Source organism: Zingiber officinale, chromosome 8A (genome assembly GCF_018446385.1).
Source record: "Zingiber officinale cultivar Zhangliang chromosome 8A, Zo_v1.1, whole genome shotgun sequence".
Lineage (NCBI taxonomy): Eukaryota > Viridiplantae > Streptophyta > Magnoliopsida > Zingiberales > Zingiberaceae > Zingiber > Zingiber officinale.
Genome location: NC_056000.1, coordinates 513399 through 532967, shown reverse-complemented (window position 1 = coordinate 532967; position 19569 = coordinate 513399). Strand labels below are relative to the sequence as shown.

The following is a 19569-nucleotide window of genomic DNA, read 5'->3' as shown; positions in this document are numbered from 1 at the left end:
AGCATGTATTAGTAATATTTATAACAATTTAATATCATCCACAGTAATAAAATTTAATCGTGTTACTAGATGATCATGTCCGAACGCTGAATCAACGGACGTTGGGCATGTGGCGCTCTCCGCGTTGCTGACGTAGATCCCCGACCGGTCGTATGGACCTCCGGCGAACCTGCAAAAAAATCGGACAGGGAAGGGGTTCCCGGCAACGATCCTCCGACGCTCAAGTCAGGCAAGTGGACAACAAAGGGGTGACTCTAAGTATCGTAAAATGCGTACCTCCGGCGAAGTGTGAGGCTCCTTATATAGAGCTGGGAAGGGGCTCACGTACACACACCGAGGCTAATATGTGTCCTCATCCCATACTTCATTATGAGCTTGTCAGAAAAGCTTACCTGATTCCATACTGCTACAGTCCGAGTACGTCTCTGATGGGACAACGGAACCCTCTGTCATAAGATCCTGCGTATGGCCTGCTCGTCGAACATACCCGCTGTCAGAAGATGTTCCCCTGTCCCTTTGTCCCTTCTTACTTCATGTCGAGCATCTGGCCGGTCGGCAGTTTCATCACGTCCGGCCGGCCATATGTGCCGGTCCGCTAAGGAGAATCCCGGTAGTGTGCTCCGTGGACTGTTCGCAGTGTTGCTACTTTATGCCTTCGACCGAGCGAGCCACCCGCTCGACCATATGGCCATGTTACACGAGCGCCGGGACCCTGACTACCGTCGGGGCGCCTTTGCTTTCAGTTGGACATTGGTAGCCAGTCGGTCCAACCACTTCCTGTAGGCCGGTCGGTCCACCCTTCTCCGGTAGTCCTGCTAATCCTTTGACCTCCACGTAGCATTGACTTTTTAGAATGGGATTCCCCTGTTCTTACCGCCGAATCACTAGATATGATAAGTTGTCTAAAAGTAGAGGTCAAAACTTGGCAAAGCAATGAACGGTGCATTAGGTTTTAACGCTACTATAAATCTATTATATAATTTATAATAAAATAAATTGATTATAAGTCATAAAATATAATTACTTATCAAGTTTTTAAGGAAAAAAGTCATTAAAACAAAAATATAAAAGTGGTGAAATCATTGTCTCCTCAATCCGTGCCACACATTTCCACAGGCACCTGGTATGGACGATCAGGATATTTTTGAAGAGATACGAACCGGTAAATTCCGTGTTGGATCCGAACTGGTGCCTACGTTTTAACCATCCAGTTGCTTCGCTCGGTAATTCGTTATCGTCAGTCTATCGTTCAACCCCCAAAACCCTAGGCCGGCGTGCTGGGCTGAGGATTGAGAGATGGAGCTCCCCTCGTCGTCGCCGCCGCCAACCGACGCCGTTCTTCCTCCATTTCGCTACTCGACTTCAGATGCTACGGGACCATTATCGGCAAGCGAAAATGGGGTGAAGCTGTTCGTCGGAGGAATTTCCTCGGGCATGAAGGCGGAAACTTTGAGAACTCACTTCGAGAAGTTCGGATTGGTTGAAGCAACGGTGATGAAGGACCGGCTAACCGGGAAATGTAGGGGGTTCGGCTTCGTCCGGTTTGCGGAGACGGAAGCCGCTGAAAAGGCGCTCAAAAACCCCAATCCTCTCATTAGCGGACGAACGGTAGGTTCTGTTCCCTTGCTTTTTCTAGCGTTTTACTTCACATTGATTGTAAGAAAACCACGACATTTATATTTCTTGATGCTGGTTGACACTCTTTCCCACCATTATTCGATAAATTTCGTTGCATATTCTTGAATCGTCGGTCCATTTGATGAGTAAATAAAGTAGGATTTTGTTTTTTTATGTTTATTTTTTCAGTTCCAAAAATGTCGTTTTATGTATACTTGTTGTTTGCAACTTCTTCACAATTCATTCTTTCTGATTTCTGGTGCATCCTTTTCGTGCCTAAGAAACTAAAGAGAAGTACAAGTTTCTTATGTTTTCGTGAACCGTGGTTCCTAATACAGGATGAACATTAGTTAATCGCATAAAGTAATGGTTGGTCTGACCAATTTGTCTGGAGGGAGAAGAATTAAGCTTTCAACTCATCAATGTCCTTTCGTGAAATATTCTTGGCATCTGTGCATCACATGTTAATGGAGATCTCTTTGATTTTTGTATTGTTTATAGGTGGAGGTTAAAAGAGCCATACCGAAAGGTCAGATTAACCATACTAACCAGAAACAGTTTCTACGTGAACGTAGCATATCCAGTAGGAATAATAATTGGGAAATTAACAATGGCAATCCAAAAAAGATTTTTATAGGAGGTTTACCAGGCAACTTAACACAACTTGAGTTGAGAAGTTTCTTTGAGAAGTTTGGATCAGTTGTTGATTCAGTCGTTATGTATGATAATATGACTCAACGGCCTCGGGGTTTTGGCTTTATCACATTTTCTTCAGATGATCCCGTGACAATGGTATTGAAGAACAGCTTCTATCAGTTGAAAGGGAAACTTGTACAGGTAAAGCTAGCTGTTCCAAAAGATGACAACTACCGTTTGTGCAGAAATGATAACGATAACGAGCATTGTAATCCAAGAGCTGTAGCAACTAACGGACTAGCAGAGCCTGATTATGGTATTTATCAACACACTTTTTATCCAAGATATGGCGATTATGGATATTTCAATTATTACGTAGCAGCACCCTGCCCTCCTTATCTTTATGGAGGACTTTATGGAGGATATAATCCAAGTGGTGTTCTTGGAATTAGATACAATGACTACTTAGGAAATTCTAGAAGCCCTTTAAATGTTGGGAGTGGAGTGATGGTGCCCGTTACCTATCCACCTCATGTCACTGATGGCTTTAGAAGCAACATGTTTGTGCCTACTCTGTGTTATGCTGGGGATCATGGGTCTGAAAGCAGTAAAGAAACCAGCTGTAGGGAAACTGAAGTGATCCTGCACATTGATCAGTGATAATGGGACTTCCAGAGAACACAATAATCCCAAAGCAGAAGATGCATGGTAATTTCTTGTCGTACACATTCCTCCTTTTGTAATTTCTCTTAGTAATTCACATGTTCTATGCTTGAGCTATGCAATTATTCTCAGGGCATGCCATCTGTCAAATTTAGATTATTGCCAAATTTTCATTGTTAAAAATAAGTTGTTTACCTGCTGTTTCTTCACAGTTGGATCCCTGAGGTTCTGATTATACCTTTTCCGACTTGACACACATGGTCTTACCTGACATGTTTTTTATTGCATTCCGTGCCCTCATCAATTGCTCGTCATTTCTTCAAGTCCAACGTATGTCCCTACTCCTAGAATCATCCATAATTGGAGAGAGGTGGGACCCAATAATGGCTCTAGAATGACATACATTTTCTTATTCTATCCTTTCTACAAGCTTATGGAAGCATTTTCACATGTTAGTCTTTGTTTTGTTTTTTTTTACGAGCAGGTTTTTGTTCTATGTTGAAGGGGAGCCTTATGCAACGGTAAAAGTTGTTGCCATGTGGCCAAAAGGTCATTTGGTCACGGGTTCGAATTCTGGAAACAATTTCTTGTAAAAAGTAGGATAAGGCTGGGTACAATGGATCTTTCCCTGGGACCCCGCATGGCGGGAGTTTCATGAACCGGGCTGCCCTTTTTTAGGTTTTTGTTCTCTGTTATTGCTTGATGACCTCCATAAAATTTTACTTGGTTCATGAAGATGGTTGCCTTCTTTGAACAATATGCCAACATTTCCTTGCAGACGTTACTACTTCATAGACCTTATTTAGTGTCTGCTATCTCATACCCTTCAAAGTAAAGTTACTCATATTATCTAACCAACCAACAAGAGGGTCTGGGCCAAGTATACCATCAAAGGTTGCTACATCAGCTTATACTTTCGTAACCATTTTCTTAGAGATTGGCAACAATTCTTCCTGAATGTATTGGTTATTTGGATTGTGAAAGCATAGTATATCATGGTAGGTAAATCTACTTTTTTAAAGCTAAACAATGTCTAGAATTTTTATGTTTCTGTAATGATCGACTTCCTCATGTACGGGGTACTTTTCAAGATGTTGGAGGGCTCTTAGACATCTAGACTGTGATTGTATGGGCAGAAAATGAGTTCGGATCCTTTTAACAGGGAAAGCTTCCTCAGTATGTTTTTGGTATTGACTGATGTTGCATACATAATTAATAAGCAGGGGAAAAGTTGAGAGAGCAGAGCAAGTAGATAGGAAGAGAGGAAACAAAATGAAAGTAGGTCGTAAGAAAAGACGATCCAAAATACAAGCCGTGGGCCAGTAAATACAAGTCAATGCTATTGCTCTGGCTAGATTGAGCTTGGTTGGCTTATCGAATTTAATTAATATGTATGACAATTCGATAGCTGAAAAATAGCATAAAGATAGGAAAAGTAGGTTGTTAATTTAGCCATGCATTTACTGTAGTAACCTTTTAACTTGAAACAAAAATGGTATGATTTTGCAGAAGCCAAAATTAGGCACAGTGTTGGATAATATGTTGCCAGAGATAGAGGGAAAGTTTAGCTGAATTGAAATTGTATAAAATCAATTTCAAGTTATCCGTCGAGATGTCCTGAGCATATAATCTCAGGTTATCGGCCTTGAAAGTCAAGTCGAGCTGCTAGGTTGTCTGGAAGATGACTGCCTACTGCCAGTTCGAGTGCAGAGTGGAGACTCCTGAGCGCAAACTATCGAGTGCAGACTCGTGGATGTCGAGTCGTGAGATGCCGACTGGAGTCGGGAAGGCGAGTCGTGGAGTTGGGAGATGCTGAGAGGAATAAGGAAACTGAGTCATCGAGTCGGAAGACGGCGTTGTCGATTAGAAGATGTCGAGGCCTTTCAAGTAGTTTCCTTGAAACAGATTCGCCCCCATCTCCGACTTCTATTTTCAGGATATAACGGTAGAACATGCACGCAACCAAACACTAGTTGTTCGTGACGAACTGAGAATGCACTCGAGTGCTATCATGAATAGTTCAGTCGAGCAAATAAAATGCACGACTGTGAGGAAAGAATCAGGGAATGAAGATGGAGGAATTCTTTTGCTATTGTTTCGCTTCTTTTCTTTTACTTAAGATCTAGCCTCCTTATATAGGAGGACTCATTTCTAACTGCAATGAATGACTGAGTTATGACCATTCAATGTTAGGTTTAACATCGGCTATTATTGATGAGATGTTACGGAATCACCGTTAATGGATGTAATATCAGTCATTATTATCGAGACGTTATAGAATCGTCATTAATAGATTAATGTCAGTCATTATTGTCGAGACGTTATAGAATCACCATTAGTGGGTTTAATGCCAGATGTTTCAGGTGGCAAAACATTAGTTCATTTACTTGGGCAAATTTTGTCTCAATCGGTTCGACATTTGATGCGCACAACTAAGAATCTATATGCAATTGAGTCTCTTCGTCTCCACTTCTTTATTTCATTTACATTTCCAACAATAACCAATGATCACTTTGCTAACCATCAGTATTCCTGAAAAAAAAAATATTTTCTGTTTAGTTTTTTTTTTTTTTTTTTGGGTCGAGACAAAGATGAGTTTGCAAATTGAAATTCTTTTCACTTTGTTTTGTCATCTTTTGAAGTATTTTCTTTCTGTACTTATTTGGAATTTCTTTCTTGCCCTGTTCATTGCCTAGCAAAAGTTAGATTAGTGATTTTTGATGTCTGCAAACTGCTATAATTCATATTTCCTCCGTTTTAATGGGCATTGATTAGGCACCAGATGCTAACTTATTGATGGATGCTGGCGCAACAAATCACCTCTGCAGTTGCCAATCATCTCAGCTCCTAGTCTTTCTTGTAACCATATCCATTGAATTGAACAAAACGCTGCATCATTCCATTTTGTATATATTATGCCCATCAATTTGCTCAGGCAATGTAGGTCTGCTAGTTTAAATTGCACAGTTTGATTTTTTTTTTAGGTGTGATGGTAACTTGACAATTAATTGATTAAACTTCAAAAGTTTTCTTCTGTCGACGGTTCATCTGACAATTGGTTATTTTCATGTGTTGTTATATTGGTTAAAGCTCGTCATTCAAAGAGTAAGAACCTAATCTGACCTCATGGAGTGGTTGAGCCTAGAATGTAAGCATGATGGTCTATCATTGTAGCAATTATAGCAAAAGGTCTCTTAGTCCGTCCCTAGATGATATGAAGGGAGATAAATTATAGGGTTAGTTTATTATTAATCACGAAGTTGATTAGTGGATGAAACAGTTTGTTTTCCTTTTAAAATTTACATCTGTCCAGAATTGAACCCTTTTATAATAGTTTATCATTACACTGTGTAATAGATTGGTTCCCAAGCTTCAGACTGATGAAAGAGATTTATTTGGTAACTAGCTAGTTCATAGCAGTTGAGTAATGACTGATAGCTATTAGATACGAAAAAGTCTCCTTGTATGTCGCTTCAATGTTTTTTGATATGCATGCATGTTTTGGCAGTTTTTGAACCAGGGAATCCTAGCAAGTCTCCTGTTGCTTCAATGTTTTTAGATATGCATACAGATTTTGGCAATTTTTTGAATATGGTAATCCTAGTTATTGGAAACCACGATTCCTCTTAATAATCTTTATCACGAGCATTTATTTTTCCCTAATTAACATTCATAATCTCTGTTATTTTCTTTCATAAAAGAGATTTGCTATGTCGGAAGTAGAAATCCCTAACATTAATCAGGACCCACTAATTAGAGGGACCATCAGATACCATTATGCATGCGAATGGACATGAATGGGAGATCATCTCATCTCTTTTATCTTTTTATATTTTTGCACCTCACATCCAGGTCAATTCGTCTCCATTAAGCTAACCCATCAATCATAAAGTTTGTGCCTCAGTGGAGTCCAATCGAATTAATTGTCCGGAAGAAGAAAAGACTCGCATGGAATAACCCTATTCTTGTCCTCTCCAGTCTCATGCAGGCACGAAAGATCCGAAAGCACGTCAATCAAATGCGGCTAAGTATTTTGGAACTCTCCGTGATTCCATTTTTGAGCAAATGTAAGATGTCGTTTAACGAGTGAAGAATAATTGCCACTATAACTGAAGGGCCCAGAGTCTAACTGATTGATTAAGTAGGTCCATTAGAATCTATGCATGTTCCCCCACTGATTCTTTATATGCAATTCTTAGGGCCTAGGGGGGTGGAGGTAAAAACAAACTCAAACCTATTGATCTGAACTCGATCACAGTTTCCTGTTGGTCAAGATGAGTTTACTTTACACACATGCTCTGCTTATATCCTTGGAAGTCTTATATTTTAATCTGCAATCTGTTTCTGTGATACATGCAGATAAGGTACAGAAAAGTTAAAAAAAGGAGCAAGCACATTAGTTTGTTATCTCTCTCTCTCTTCTCATTATCCCATACCTCAGTCCTCAGCTCAGGCTGAACTCAGCTCTCCTAAGGACATCACACAATAGGTGGTGGTGGGAATGTAGCAGAAGCATGCACAAACTTGAACTTTTAAGTGAGCCCCACCGCCCAACAGACATTCTCACTCGCACAGCTAAAACTAGGTGACAACGTTCTTGTTAATCTTCAACTAAATTGTTCCATCCACAGGACTTTACCATTCCGCTATTTTAGAGAAAAGCTTAAATGACTCAAATTAATATGATGCCTATAATTTTTATTATTTTAGGAGGAATAATGTAGAAATTATAACTCGTATCTTAATCTGCATGCATGTATATGCCACTGAACTCCCTTTGGATGTTGACCTCTCGAGCACAGCGACAAATTGTTTTAGGGATTTAAAAGCACTGGGAGACATCAGGTTTTGAGCAGCATGGGCGCACAGAGAAAGGCAGGAGGAATTAATTGGGGCTTTAATAAGGAACAGAAAGAGAGTTGGAATGACATACACGTGAGGTAGCTGTAGGTCCTTGTCTCTCTCTCTGCTGTTTTATTTAGCTGCTTGTCTAGTTGCTGTCAAGCAGCTCTTTCGTTGCCCTTTCACTTTAGGATTTTGGCATATTAGTTTGGATTTTGTTTGAATTTCATGCATCCCGTCCGTCGTGGAAGACTGAAGCAGCATTTAACCCCTTTATTACAGAGCTCTTGCTTTAATTGCTGCACAAGGCTTGGATGGAATGAGCTTTTACTTTCTTTTTTGTGTACGTATTTTCTTCATTCCTTTGACCATGTCAGTCAGTCCATGGGTGCAATGGCTTGGATTTTAATTTGCACTGTTGGGCAATAGAAGCCACTGGAAAGGGATAAAGGTTAGATATCTGTCTCACCATTTGAAACCTAATTGTTAGACTTTCTTGTCTCGTTTTCCTTGTTGCCTTTTCATCTCAATTATTTCAAAGCTCTAAGTTCCCATTAAACTTATTAATAGCGTTTCAAAAGCAAATTTTTCATGGTCGACTGGTCGTGGTGGGAAATTTTGGCTCTCTCGCTCGCTCACTCACTCAGCGTGAAAGATGCCATATCTGACAGCGTACTCTACGGAAAGACAGTTCGTAAACTCATAAATTTTTTTTATCTTTTATAAAAAATGGATAGCCTTTTAAATTGCATAACTCGAAAAGAAGAAAATGAATAATTGCATTGAAATTATGATATACTTTTAATGGCTTCTTAGCTATTTTTTTTAGAGAAAAATACATTGTTTCTATAATGTAGTTTGTGATAGAGCAATGCATAATTTTGGAAAAGTTGACATTTTCAAACCAAATTAGATTTTTTTTATAGCTTGACCAATTTAGAGATCGATCAAATGTGGCTATGTGGATATATTATGTGTTCGATAAGTGTGTTGTTGTCGCTGCATAATTAATTGTTTAGATTCAGGAATGTGTAATTTTCATTCCCAATATAGAAAATTGACATTTAACCATGTAATATATACATATCTATACACCCGTTTGGTGTATATTTATGAATGATCATCACATATCCGGATGCTTAGACTCACTTTTAAGAATTAAAATGTCCGAAGTCACCTGAGTCTCAGATTTATTTCGCAATTTCCAGATGATGTATAATAATTAAACGTATTAATATCTCACTGACTATAATGATAAAAAAAACAATAATTTAATCGAATTCTCGTACTCTTAAGTTGAAACGTAAATAGTTAGTTTATTTTTAATTGAGAATGAGATTTTTTTTTTTTTGTATAAACATGATTTAATGCACAACATGATTCATACGTATGCTTGAGTAAATATTAATTTTTAATAATTAATAGGTAATCCAGAGCTTGCATATTGAAATTAGTAAATTTAGAAATTTAAAAAAGGAAGTGAGAAAAAATTAAAATGAAATATTTTTAAATTTTAAGATTAGCAGAACACCAGTGGAATTTTGTTTTAAAAAAGTCAATATCATTTTTCCTGGGCTACAGTTTGAATAATTATGAGTAAATGATAAAAGAATTATTTAAACTTGTAAGTATATTTGCTCATCTTAAAATCTAGAAGATATTTTTTAGAAAAGGTAAAATTTTAAGGTCGAAATGAATTTCACCTTTCGTTGAAAAAGAAGGTCGAGACATTAATGGGAGCGATGGCATTTCAGGCATGCCCTATTTGGCAACCTATTTAGTCGTCATCGACTAAATTCTTTACGAGCGTTGACTCAGGACTATCATGTGGTAAAAATAATTCGTTTGGTCTTAGCGCCCGTCCTTAGGACAACATAAAGGAGGTTAATCATAGATACCTACTAATTATTAGTACAAATGGTCAAGATATAAAGGAGGTTATGCTCAATTCGCTCGCCCCAGCGTCTCCGTCAATCCGTCCCTAAGCCAACACGGAGGAGGTAAATCACGGGTGACTACTAGTCATTAGTGCAAATGGCTAAGACATGGGGGAGGTTATACTCGATCACGTCGAGTTTCGACCCCAAGACCTCATGTGACAATTCCCCATATCTTAACCATCGCACCGCCCCGAAAGGACACCACCACCACCACATAAATTACAGTGCGTTCGAATGGTGGTTTAATTCAGCCATGGAAAGAGACCATCTCGTTAGAGTTGAAGGCTGGCTTTGACCACCATAATTTTTCCTCAGCTCTTCTATGGCATCACTACGCTAATGAATCGATAATGCTTTCAAAATTAGATTCTATTCTCCCGGGCGAAGCGCCTGCCGTGTTCAGAAACTTTGTCTGCAAAAAAGCATGTGATCGTGCATGAAACCTGTTGTCTCGATCTACCGAATCTACACGTCCAATCTCTTTCTCCAATCACCTCTTTGTCTGAGCAAATCTTTTGGTGATTTGCTCAGGCAGGCGTTTAAGAGAAGGAGAAATGTTTAATGCATGCATCTTTTTCAATTGGAAGTAAGATGGGCATGTCAAATTACATCCCTCAGCTGCACAAAGATGAGTAGGTATTGCAGTGCTACGACGAGTATGGCGACACAGTGATGGTGGATATCATGGGTCTTGGCCATGCATGGAGCTTAACTTGAAGCTCAGAGTTTGAACACAAACCCAAACTGCAATAGTGGGTGGGTGTCCGGGTGACACAGTGATGGTGGATATCATGGGTTCATTGCAAGAAGAAGGCAGAAGGATGATTACGCCCGCCGTGCATGCCCTCCCCAATGATTGAACTGCCTCACCTTGGGGCTTTTTAAAAATAATCCCTCCTTTGGATCAATACGCAGAAGAAGATGAAGTCCATGAACAACGCAAACAGCGGCACCAATAATGCCTGGTTGGGCTTCTCTCTCTCCCCTCATATGAACATGGAGGTCGCTGCAGCTGATCACCGATCCCACTCTTCTACTGACACCTTCTTCGTCGCTCCTCCATTGACCGGCTCTAGTTTCATCTATGGCCTCGGCGAGGGCGGAGGAGGATTAGGATACCGCCGCTATTCTCAGGTCTCCTCCATTCCACTACTCAAGTCCAATGGCTCCTCGCTTTGCCTCATGGAAGCTCTCAGCAGATCCCAACAACAAGGTTCAATTCGTTTTAAAACTCGAAACTTCATCGTCAAATAAGCATCTTTTTTTATTCAGCTCGATCGCATAAGAATCTTAAACTTATGCTTAATTCCTTTTTCATGTGAGTAGGAATGGTGGCATCTCCATCTCCCAAATTGGAAGATTTCTTAGGCTGTGGTCCAAACTTGGGGACCCACAACCGGGAAGCAGCAACGGTCTTAAGCTTGGACTTCAGACACTCTCTCACTTCCTCAGCCTCGCACATCCTCCATCACCACTTCCCCCACTACCAAGATGCCATCTTTGCTCCGCTCACCAGCCATGATGACACGACGTATCAGGTTCCGATGGCTGCTTCTGTCGTTCCGGTTGCTACCGTGGGCAATGGGGATTTGCAGTCCTTGAGCTTGTCCATGAGCCCTGTTTCGCAGTCGAGCTGTGTCACGGCTCCACAGCCTTTCGGTCCGGCCAAAGCCACCGACTACGGGATCTTGGGCCCTACCAAAAAGAGAGGAGGTCAAAAGCACCCTGTTCATCACCGCAAGTCGATTGATACGTTTGGGCAGCGAACGTCTCAGTACAGGGGTGTCACCAGGTCACTGCACATGTTCTACATTTCCTTCTTTTTTTTTCTCTCTCTTTTTGTTTAAATTCTTTTTGTTGCTGAATATGATACGATACCGCCTAGTGTCACCGTTCTTTTTTATGGTGATCGAGAGCATTTCCAGTAAAGAATGTTGAACTTGCTACAGGCACAGGTGGACTGGACGATATGAAGCTCATCTCTGGGACAATAGTTGCAAAAAAGAAGGGCAAACAAGGAAAGGAAGGCAAGGTTAGATTATAAAACACGGACATATATCACTATTGAAGTAATTATTCATTCACACTTCGAATTCTCTTCTTACTAAATTAATTGTTTCCTTGTCCGGGTATGCATTGGATGATAATGATGAACTTGTTGGGTCGAGAGCAGTTTACTTGGGTATGCTTAATTCCGTCACTCATCCAAATTCTAGCATTCATTTTCTATTTCAGCATGCAAGACGATATCTTAGCATTTTGTATCACAGGGGGGTATGATATGGAAGAGAAAGCTGCGAGAGCCTATGATTTGGCTGCTTTGAAGTATTGGGGCACAAACACTCATATCAACTTCCCGGTAAACTGTCAAAGATTTAACTTGTCTGAAAATATGTATCGAGTGATAACTATTTATATATGGTTTGGTGCATGCAGCTGGAAGATTACCATGAAGAAATTGAAGAAATGAAGAACATGAGCAGGCAGGAATATGTTGCTCATCTAAGAAGGTCGAAGCCATATATACTTTTTCTTTTTTCACAGTTGGTTAATTCGAAATGGAACATGAGCAGGCAGGAATATGTTGCTCGATCTCTTTTATTCGCAGGAAGAGCAGTGGCTTTTCACGTGGAGCATCGATATACCGGGGAGTCACCAGGTCAATTTTCAGTAGTACTCATATATAGTCCATTAGCATATATGTTTATTCAACTCGTGATATATTCCAGACATCACCAACATGGAAGGTGGCAAGCTAGGATCGGGAGGGTCTCTGGAAATAAGGATCTTTATCTAGGAACCTTCAGTGAGTTTTTAATTTGGGCTGCAACTGGTTTATCATCTTCTTGCATGGCTCTGATCCCAAGTGTGGCAACCATTCCATGCAAATACTTTCCAAGTCAAACTTCCAATCATGATATTGCTGCTAAATCTTTGACATGTTGATTGCCTAACAATTCTGAAGAACAAAAAAAACAGAGAGAGAATGCTTTTGGGGCCAAGCATGCTCGCTAGAGCAAGACTTTATTGGCAAATAGTGGTGCTTTTAACAAGGCTGATATTTCAGGGACCCTAAAGTCTTTGTTTGACCAACTCATCACCTTTATTTTGAAAAGAAAAAGTAAAGTGGCAACAAAATAATAGAAAGCATTCGCGAAGTTGCGTGGATGATTATTAGAAGTTACTTTTGATGCTTCCTATTCTTTGTCCTAGAACTTTAAGCATTCTACTGTTTCACGCTTAAGTGTATTAATTAGGTACTCAAGAGGAAGCGGCTGAAGCATATGACATTGCTGCGATCAAGTTCCGCAGCTTGAATGCTGTCACAAACTTTAACATTTCAAGATATGATGTGGAGAAGATCATGGCGAGTAGCACTCTTCTAGCTGGCGAACTCGCAAGAAGAAACAAGAACGTAGAGGCCCATGGTGTTGCTCCATCAGCTCAGAGTAGCAACCGAGAGTTTGATTTTACTGCAGAAAACAACACAAGTAGCTCTGATTGGAAAACCACCCTCTATCACTGTCAGTCTCCCGACCAGACATCCCAAGTCTTCGAAGAACAAAACCCGAAACACATAACTAGCATTTCTGAATGCCAAAATGAACCCTTTGTGAACAACCTTCACAGCCTAGTCTTAGCCATGGATAGCTCGGCACAAGGTATCAATGAGTCAGGCAATCTGAACATCGGACAAGGATTTAACTCCATACCACTTGTTACGGGCTCGAGCAACTCTCGAGAAGGAAGTCCCGATAGGGCAGATGTTTCCTTGCTCTTCGCCAAGACTCCACCAAAGTTCATCGGTCATACACTGAACTCATGGATGCCATCAACACAGCTAAGGCCTGGACTGCCCTTGCCGCACATGGCAATGTTTGCCGCTTGGACAGATGCCTAAAACTCCGTTAGTAATTCAACTTTTAGGGGATATCGAGAAGGGTGCTTTAGGTGGTAACCATACTTCTTTGTAATAGATCGAGATTGGTGATCCCGTGGATCTGGCCTCTGGTCTTCTCCTAGGGGGAAGGATTTTGCTATGCCGAGGCTTTGGCACTTGTAGAATAGCTACTCGAGTTACTGCTTTGGATGTTAAAAGCTTATCTATTGTTTTATTAATTGAACTAAGGCTCTACTACATCGTTTAGTACTAGTTTATGGCAGAATTCCTGTTGGGCGAGGCTCTGCACCTTTCTGAAAGTGTCTTCTAGGTCTCAGAACCCTCTTTTGGAAAAGAATTCTTGCAGCGTGTTTTTCAACTGAACACTTTCAACTGACGAAATCACCTTTTTGTTTGTATTTTTAGTGTCAAAATCTGAATAAATTAATTCAACTCTAAAAGAAGTTCCATAAACGTCATGTGCCAATCGGGTGCTTGCAGTATTGAGTTAATATCAATATAAAAATGAATACAAAATGGCAATAATTTCCACTAAAATAGAATCGGATTTTGAAGTTCGAACTAATTGCAAGCTTTTGTCCTAAAGTTTGCAGAGTGACGCAGATGCCATTCATATTGAGAATTACTCAACTCACTTGACAATGACCAATTCCATCCAACCTCCTCTAAATCATATATTTTTTTTTACCACTCTCGTGAAGCTCATGTCGAGCTAAACATCTCATCAAATCTTTTCTTAACGTAATCAAGCAAAATCGTATACTTAACCTTTACTTCTTCCTTTAGGGAGATGTTACTTCCAGTGTGACCGTAACAATCGCCCTGTTTTGCTCATTCCTCTCTTTTCATGCCTCACACGACATCATCTCTGTCGATATCTACCTTGGCACGATTAGCGCCCCTCCCTGCCATCCAATCGGAAGCAAATCAACGTGCAATTGATGACGGTCTATTAAATCATTAAGTAAAGGGCTCCACGGGCATAATCTGAGTTGGTAAGATAGATTGTTACAAGAAAATATGGATCGAATCATGAGAGAATAATCTCCTTTCAAATGCCTTGGAACGGCCTTGAGGAGCACCTAGGATGAGTGTTTCACCTTTTGCCACGTGAAGTAAACAAAAAATTGCATTGAAATTTTGCTATCAGATACTAGATGGTATGGGCATACCTAAATATGACATAGCAAAGTTAAGATGATGTGACAATTAAGATCAAGATGAGGTGACAGTTAGCGTGTCATTCTCAATAGAATTTTACTCTTTATACAACGCTAGAACCTTCATAATGAGAACGACTGACCTATAAGTCGGTCTTGTATTAAGACATCTATTATATATCTAAGCAGTCTATAATCGACCGAATTTAAGGAAAATCTGATTTATCATAAATCCGGCTGGGCATATTGTCTGCCAGAGTAAGGGGACCCAACTTCCCACTCAGTATAGATCTTTCAGCATATGACTGGTTGACCCTAATGTCGGTCGACCCTAAGGGTTTTCTTACATGCAATCATCCTTCATATAGTTGGTTAGTAATAATTCCGGTTAAATTTATACAGTTCAATATGCCTGTCTCTTATACGTACAGAAGATAAGTATAAAACAACTCTCCTTATAAACTTGGTCGGATTTTCAGATCAAGGCAGGCCTTCTCTCATATGGACGGTCGGCTTAAAGTACCGATCAAATCCCTCAGGACGCAGTTCCCCATTTCTCAAGAGGCAAGTATCCCAGTATATGGATGGTTGGTCATAGAACCGACTGGACCTAGAGGATTTAGCTTTAGATTACTTCCAGTGCAGATCTTCAGCAACACCTAATACATAACCAAGTGGCTTAAGGGATGGACGACTATACAGTCAGCTGGTTTAAAGATTCGGCTGGATATACTCAACAAATAACATGGTCAGAGAATCACAACAACCTATCAGAATAACAACTGTTTGTCAAAGAATATTCCTCTATTATAATATGTGTTGGTCACTTGCGGCCAGTATAGGGAGGTGAATTGCCCTACACAATAAAAAACAAGCAAACACCTTTCTCAAATAATCAGGCTTCACAATTACACACTTAATTAAAAGGAATAAATGGAATAACAAAAATTAATACGAGACAGATCGTTTACTTGGTTGACAATCATGGGATTGCTACTCTAAGAAAATTAAGCTCAGTTAAATAATCTCCTTCTCGAACAAAACGTCGGAGGCGGAGAAACCTCATACAAGATAATAATGCTCAAAAAGTGAAAACAGAACAGAACTTTGAGTACAAAGTGTGTTGTGTCAACTAATGAGACAAAAACTCTATTTATAGTCTACTGGTCAAGTTGCTCGGTGAGCTTAGAATGGCTCCAGGTGTCTGGACGTGGATAAAACTTTATCCGCATTGCAACGATTTGTCAAGGATAGGATTTTTTTAGTCTGAGCACCTGGACTAGGTCCGGGCGCTCGGATCGGGTTGACTCATCCTGCATCCAGGGTACGAGCCCAGGGCGCCTTGGCTGCCCCGGGGGTCCGAGCTGGACAACCAACATGTTTGTTAACTTTCCGATCTTCCTCTCATTTTGGCTCCGTTTACTTAGGTGATTTCGGCCATTCGGAATGAGGTTCACCCGAACATATTTTTCGGCCTTTTCCTCAAGCAATTTTCTGCTCCAGCTTCCTGTCCTTCGAAAACACTGTGCACTCTCTTTTCGTCCGCTAGCATACTCTTCCGCAGCACCTCGTCACTCAGAAGCACCGAGTCCGTCTACTTTCTCCCGTGCCGTCCTTCTCGCTAGCTGTGTCTTTTGCTTGACTTCTTGTGCTCCTAAGTTCCTGCACACTCAGACATAAGGATCAAACCACAATATGACCTAACTTAACTTAGTTGATCACATTAAAACTATCGGAGAGTACTTACAATATGAACATTAACTAGAACCTTCTTCTAAGGAGATTGCACTTCTCATTAGCCGACAACTTATGATAGCATACTCCTTTAACAATCTCATTAATGAGGTAAGTTACAAAAGCCAAAAGAGGTGCACATATGGGTAACGAAAGATTTCTCAGATGGTTACTGTACATCACTCAGGCTGCATGTCTCCTCATACTCGACAACCTCTGAGATTGTCTACCACCTCATGATTGTCGAGGTTACGAGAGGTAGTATATAAAGGAGAGTTCTCTCTGTTGGCAAGGTACACATGTTTTATAACAGTTTTACTTACGTGCACGCATTCTACTATTCTTCTCTCCGTTTGTTCGCTCGGACATCATACTGACTTGAACGTCAGAGGACCTTCATTAGGGACATCTTCCTTGATTTTTGGATACTTATGTTAATTCTGTCTGTTCTCTTGAGTATGTGTAGAGAAGAGAAAGACACTCAAAATTCTTTTCCTGTTCCATTCATCATCTTTCTCTTTTCTACGAAGTCTTTTACCAATCAACCACATCACCACCCGTCTTGCGCACTACCTCTCCAATTTTAAGTTAAAATCACTGTCTTGCTTCCTTTGACAACTCAAGCAGAGGCATTGCGGACAACTTCTCCGGATTAGAATCATCAAAGCAAGGATTAAATAATGACCATTAGGTGCTAATTATTAGGAGTGTGGATGGTTGATGCCAAGAGCTGACGACAAAGTGTCTGCTGGTGATTGTCTATTCCATGCGATTAAGCATCGTGAGTCCTTTGATATTGCACGAATTTGCTTATAACAAGGATAGTTCAGATTCTTCGATTCTTGGACTGTATTCGCATATATCCCATGATTTATTTAGCAGAAGGGCTGGGTCGAGGGCACATGATGTCAATTATTTTAAGATTTGATATTGTATGTGTGCGGTCATGAATTTATATCTTTAAATATTTTTTTGAGATTTTTTCTTAATGACCACATAATTGATGAGCTGTTCAATTATTAGACAATTAATTGGTTGAAAAAAAAAGAAATACAGTGACACATCTCTCGACCGATAAATACAACAAATATAATTAAATCTACATGGAGTGCATGCCTAAACTCAAATCACAACCACTAATCAATAACAAGCCAAGGCACATCCAGATCGTCGATCCAGTTCAAGTTTTCCATCTGATTAAGATTACTAGTCACGCTGCACTTGACGTCGTACGGGCCATCTATTCCCTGGCCGAACCGGATCAGAATCTCATCGAGCTCGGTCGACGAGAAGCCACCACCGTGCAAATTTAAATTTTCCTGCGAGGAACCAGAACCGGACGAGCCAATTCCGGCCGGTTCATCAAACAATTGTTGGTGGGAAATCGTGGATGGATTACCCGGTTGCGTCTGCGTCCAGTCGCTGCAGCTGGGATTGACTGCAATAACGGAATTAGAAGCCTCATCCCCGTCAGCAGCCTTAATATTAGCTTCTTTGCTCCGGCCGCGGCCAGCACCGGCGGGCTCTCTTGGCGTCTTGCCGAAGAGCTTCTTCTTGAGCCGGGTGTTCCAGTAGTTCTTGACGTTGTTGTCGGTCCGACCGGGCAATTGGGAGGCAATTATAGACCACCTTATATAATTCAGGAAGGCAAGTAGCTAGCTAGAATGATTAATTAGTGCAAGGAATTAACATTGGACGTACGTGCGTTTAATTGGTTGATTAATTACTTGCCTGCTACCGATGGCCATGTACAAGTCGAGAATGATTCGGTCTTCCTCGTCGGAGAAGGCGCCGTGCTTGATGTCGGGGCGGAGGTAGTTGAGCCATCGGAGGCGGCAGCTCTTGCCGCAACGTTTCAGGCCTAGCTAGAAAATCGATCAAGTAAATGAGTTCGATCGATTATATATATTGAATAATATAATAGGACCGGCCGGGGCATTATTATTAATTAGTTAATTATTTTAGAATAAAGCAGGGATGTGATTAATTAATATAATTATAATTTTGTACCGATCTTGTGGGGGAGGGCGATCCAGCTACCGCCGGTGCCGTGTTGGTGGATGTAGGAAATGAGCTTGGCGTCCTCCTCCGGCGACCAGGGGCCTTTCTTGACGTTGGCTTTGTCGCAGCACGGCGCTCTTCCCATGCTAATTGCTCGTTGGAAGACGAAGCTTGATTTGGGTTTAGGTGTGGATTTTGGTGGTGGTGTCGGCTGTGAGCGTAGCTGTATGTGGTGTGGCCGTAGGGAACTTATAATGCGCGCAAGAGCCACGAGGTGAGGTGAGGTGAGGTCAGGCCATGAGAGTAAATTAAATAAATAATATTTATGTAGCAAGGCAATAACACTTTTACATGTGTGCGTGTTGTGGGGTCGGTACTTGAGGATGATCAGGATGATTAGATCTTCAATCCTAAGGCTAGCTAGAAGAGTACTCTTGATTCGATCGTGCAAATTTCAAGCACAAGCTTTTTCTTGGCTTTTCCTTATATATTTACAGGAAGCTCGATCGTGTTTACTAATTATCATAAAATATTTAGGTTATTGTTCCAAAAAGGTGTATAAAGTTGATTATTAATTATCGATCAGACCTCTATTTTATTAATTAAATGGGCCTAAGGCCCATTCTTCTAAAATACAGTTTCCCTTAAAAAAACAAAATAATTAAAAATATATCTTAAAAAATATTTAGAAACCCTATCGAGAGATGAGGTGACGGACGCTGGGGATGTGGCGCTCCTGTTGACCGTGCGTGAACCTCCGACGAGACTAGCCTGCAAGCACAAAAGTATCAGTGCCGAGCCAGGGAGTGGTTCCTCGGCGATGACCCTCCGACGCTCAAGTCAGATCTCCGGCGAAGCAGCAATCAAGCAAAGAAATGAAAGTGGCAGCGTAACCGTAGCTACAGTAGAATGAATATACCTCTATCGAAGCCCCTGGGGTCCTTATATAGGGCTCCCAGGAGACATGTGCACGCTTTCCAAGGTGTGCACGCTCCTCAAAGCATACTTTGAAAGGACGTGTCAGAAAAACATACCTGACGCCATACCTCAACAGCCCGAGTATATCTCTGATATG

At 40.8% G+C, this 19569-nt stretch overlaps 3 protein-coding genes across 3 annotated transcripts; 2 read left to right on the top strand and 1 right to left on the bottom strand.

The window, feature by feature from the left end:
* Positions 1-1208: 1208 nt before the first annotated feature.
* On the top strand, positions 1209-5936 carry LOC122012820 (RNA-binding protein 1-like). The gene is made up of 3 exons (XM_042569470.1): positions 1209-1608; positions 2119-2961; positions 5692-5936. Exons 1-2 carry the CDS (start codon positions 1297-1299, stop codon positions 2911-2913), a joined length of 1107 nt encoding a protein of 368 aa, XP_042425404.1. The 5' UTR covers positions 1209-1296; the 3' UTR covers positions 2914-2961; positions 5692-5936.
* A 4340-nt stretch (positions 5937-10276) lies between these two features.
* On the top strand, positions 10277-13851 carry LOC122012400 (AP2-like ethylene-responsive transcription factor CRL5). The gene is made up of 9 exons (XM_042568916.1): positions 10277-10911; positions 11025-11490; positions 11648-11730; positions 11872-11880; positions 11969-12057; positions 12135-12208; positions 12307-12357; positions 12428-12504; positions 12956-13851. Exons 1-9 carry the CDS (start codon positions 10620-10622, stop codon positions 13597-13599), a joined length of 1785 nt encoding a protein of 594 aa, XP_042424850.1. The 5' UTR covers positions 10277-10619; the 3' UTR covers positions 13600-13851.
* A 3778-nt stretch (positions 13852-17629) lies between these two features.
* Positions 17630-18639, bottom strand: LOC122009355 (transcription factor MYB87-like). The gene is made up of 3 exons (XM_042565473.1): positions 18504-18639; positions 18225-18354; positions 17630-18122 (listed from the first exon to the last, which is right to left on the bottom strand). The coding sequence occupies exons 1-3, from the start codon at positions 18637-18639 to the stop codon at positions 17630-17632; spliced, it is 759 nt and encodes a 252-aa protein (XP_042421407.1).
* Between the last annotated feature and the right edge of the window lie 930 nt (positions 18640-19569).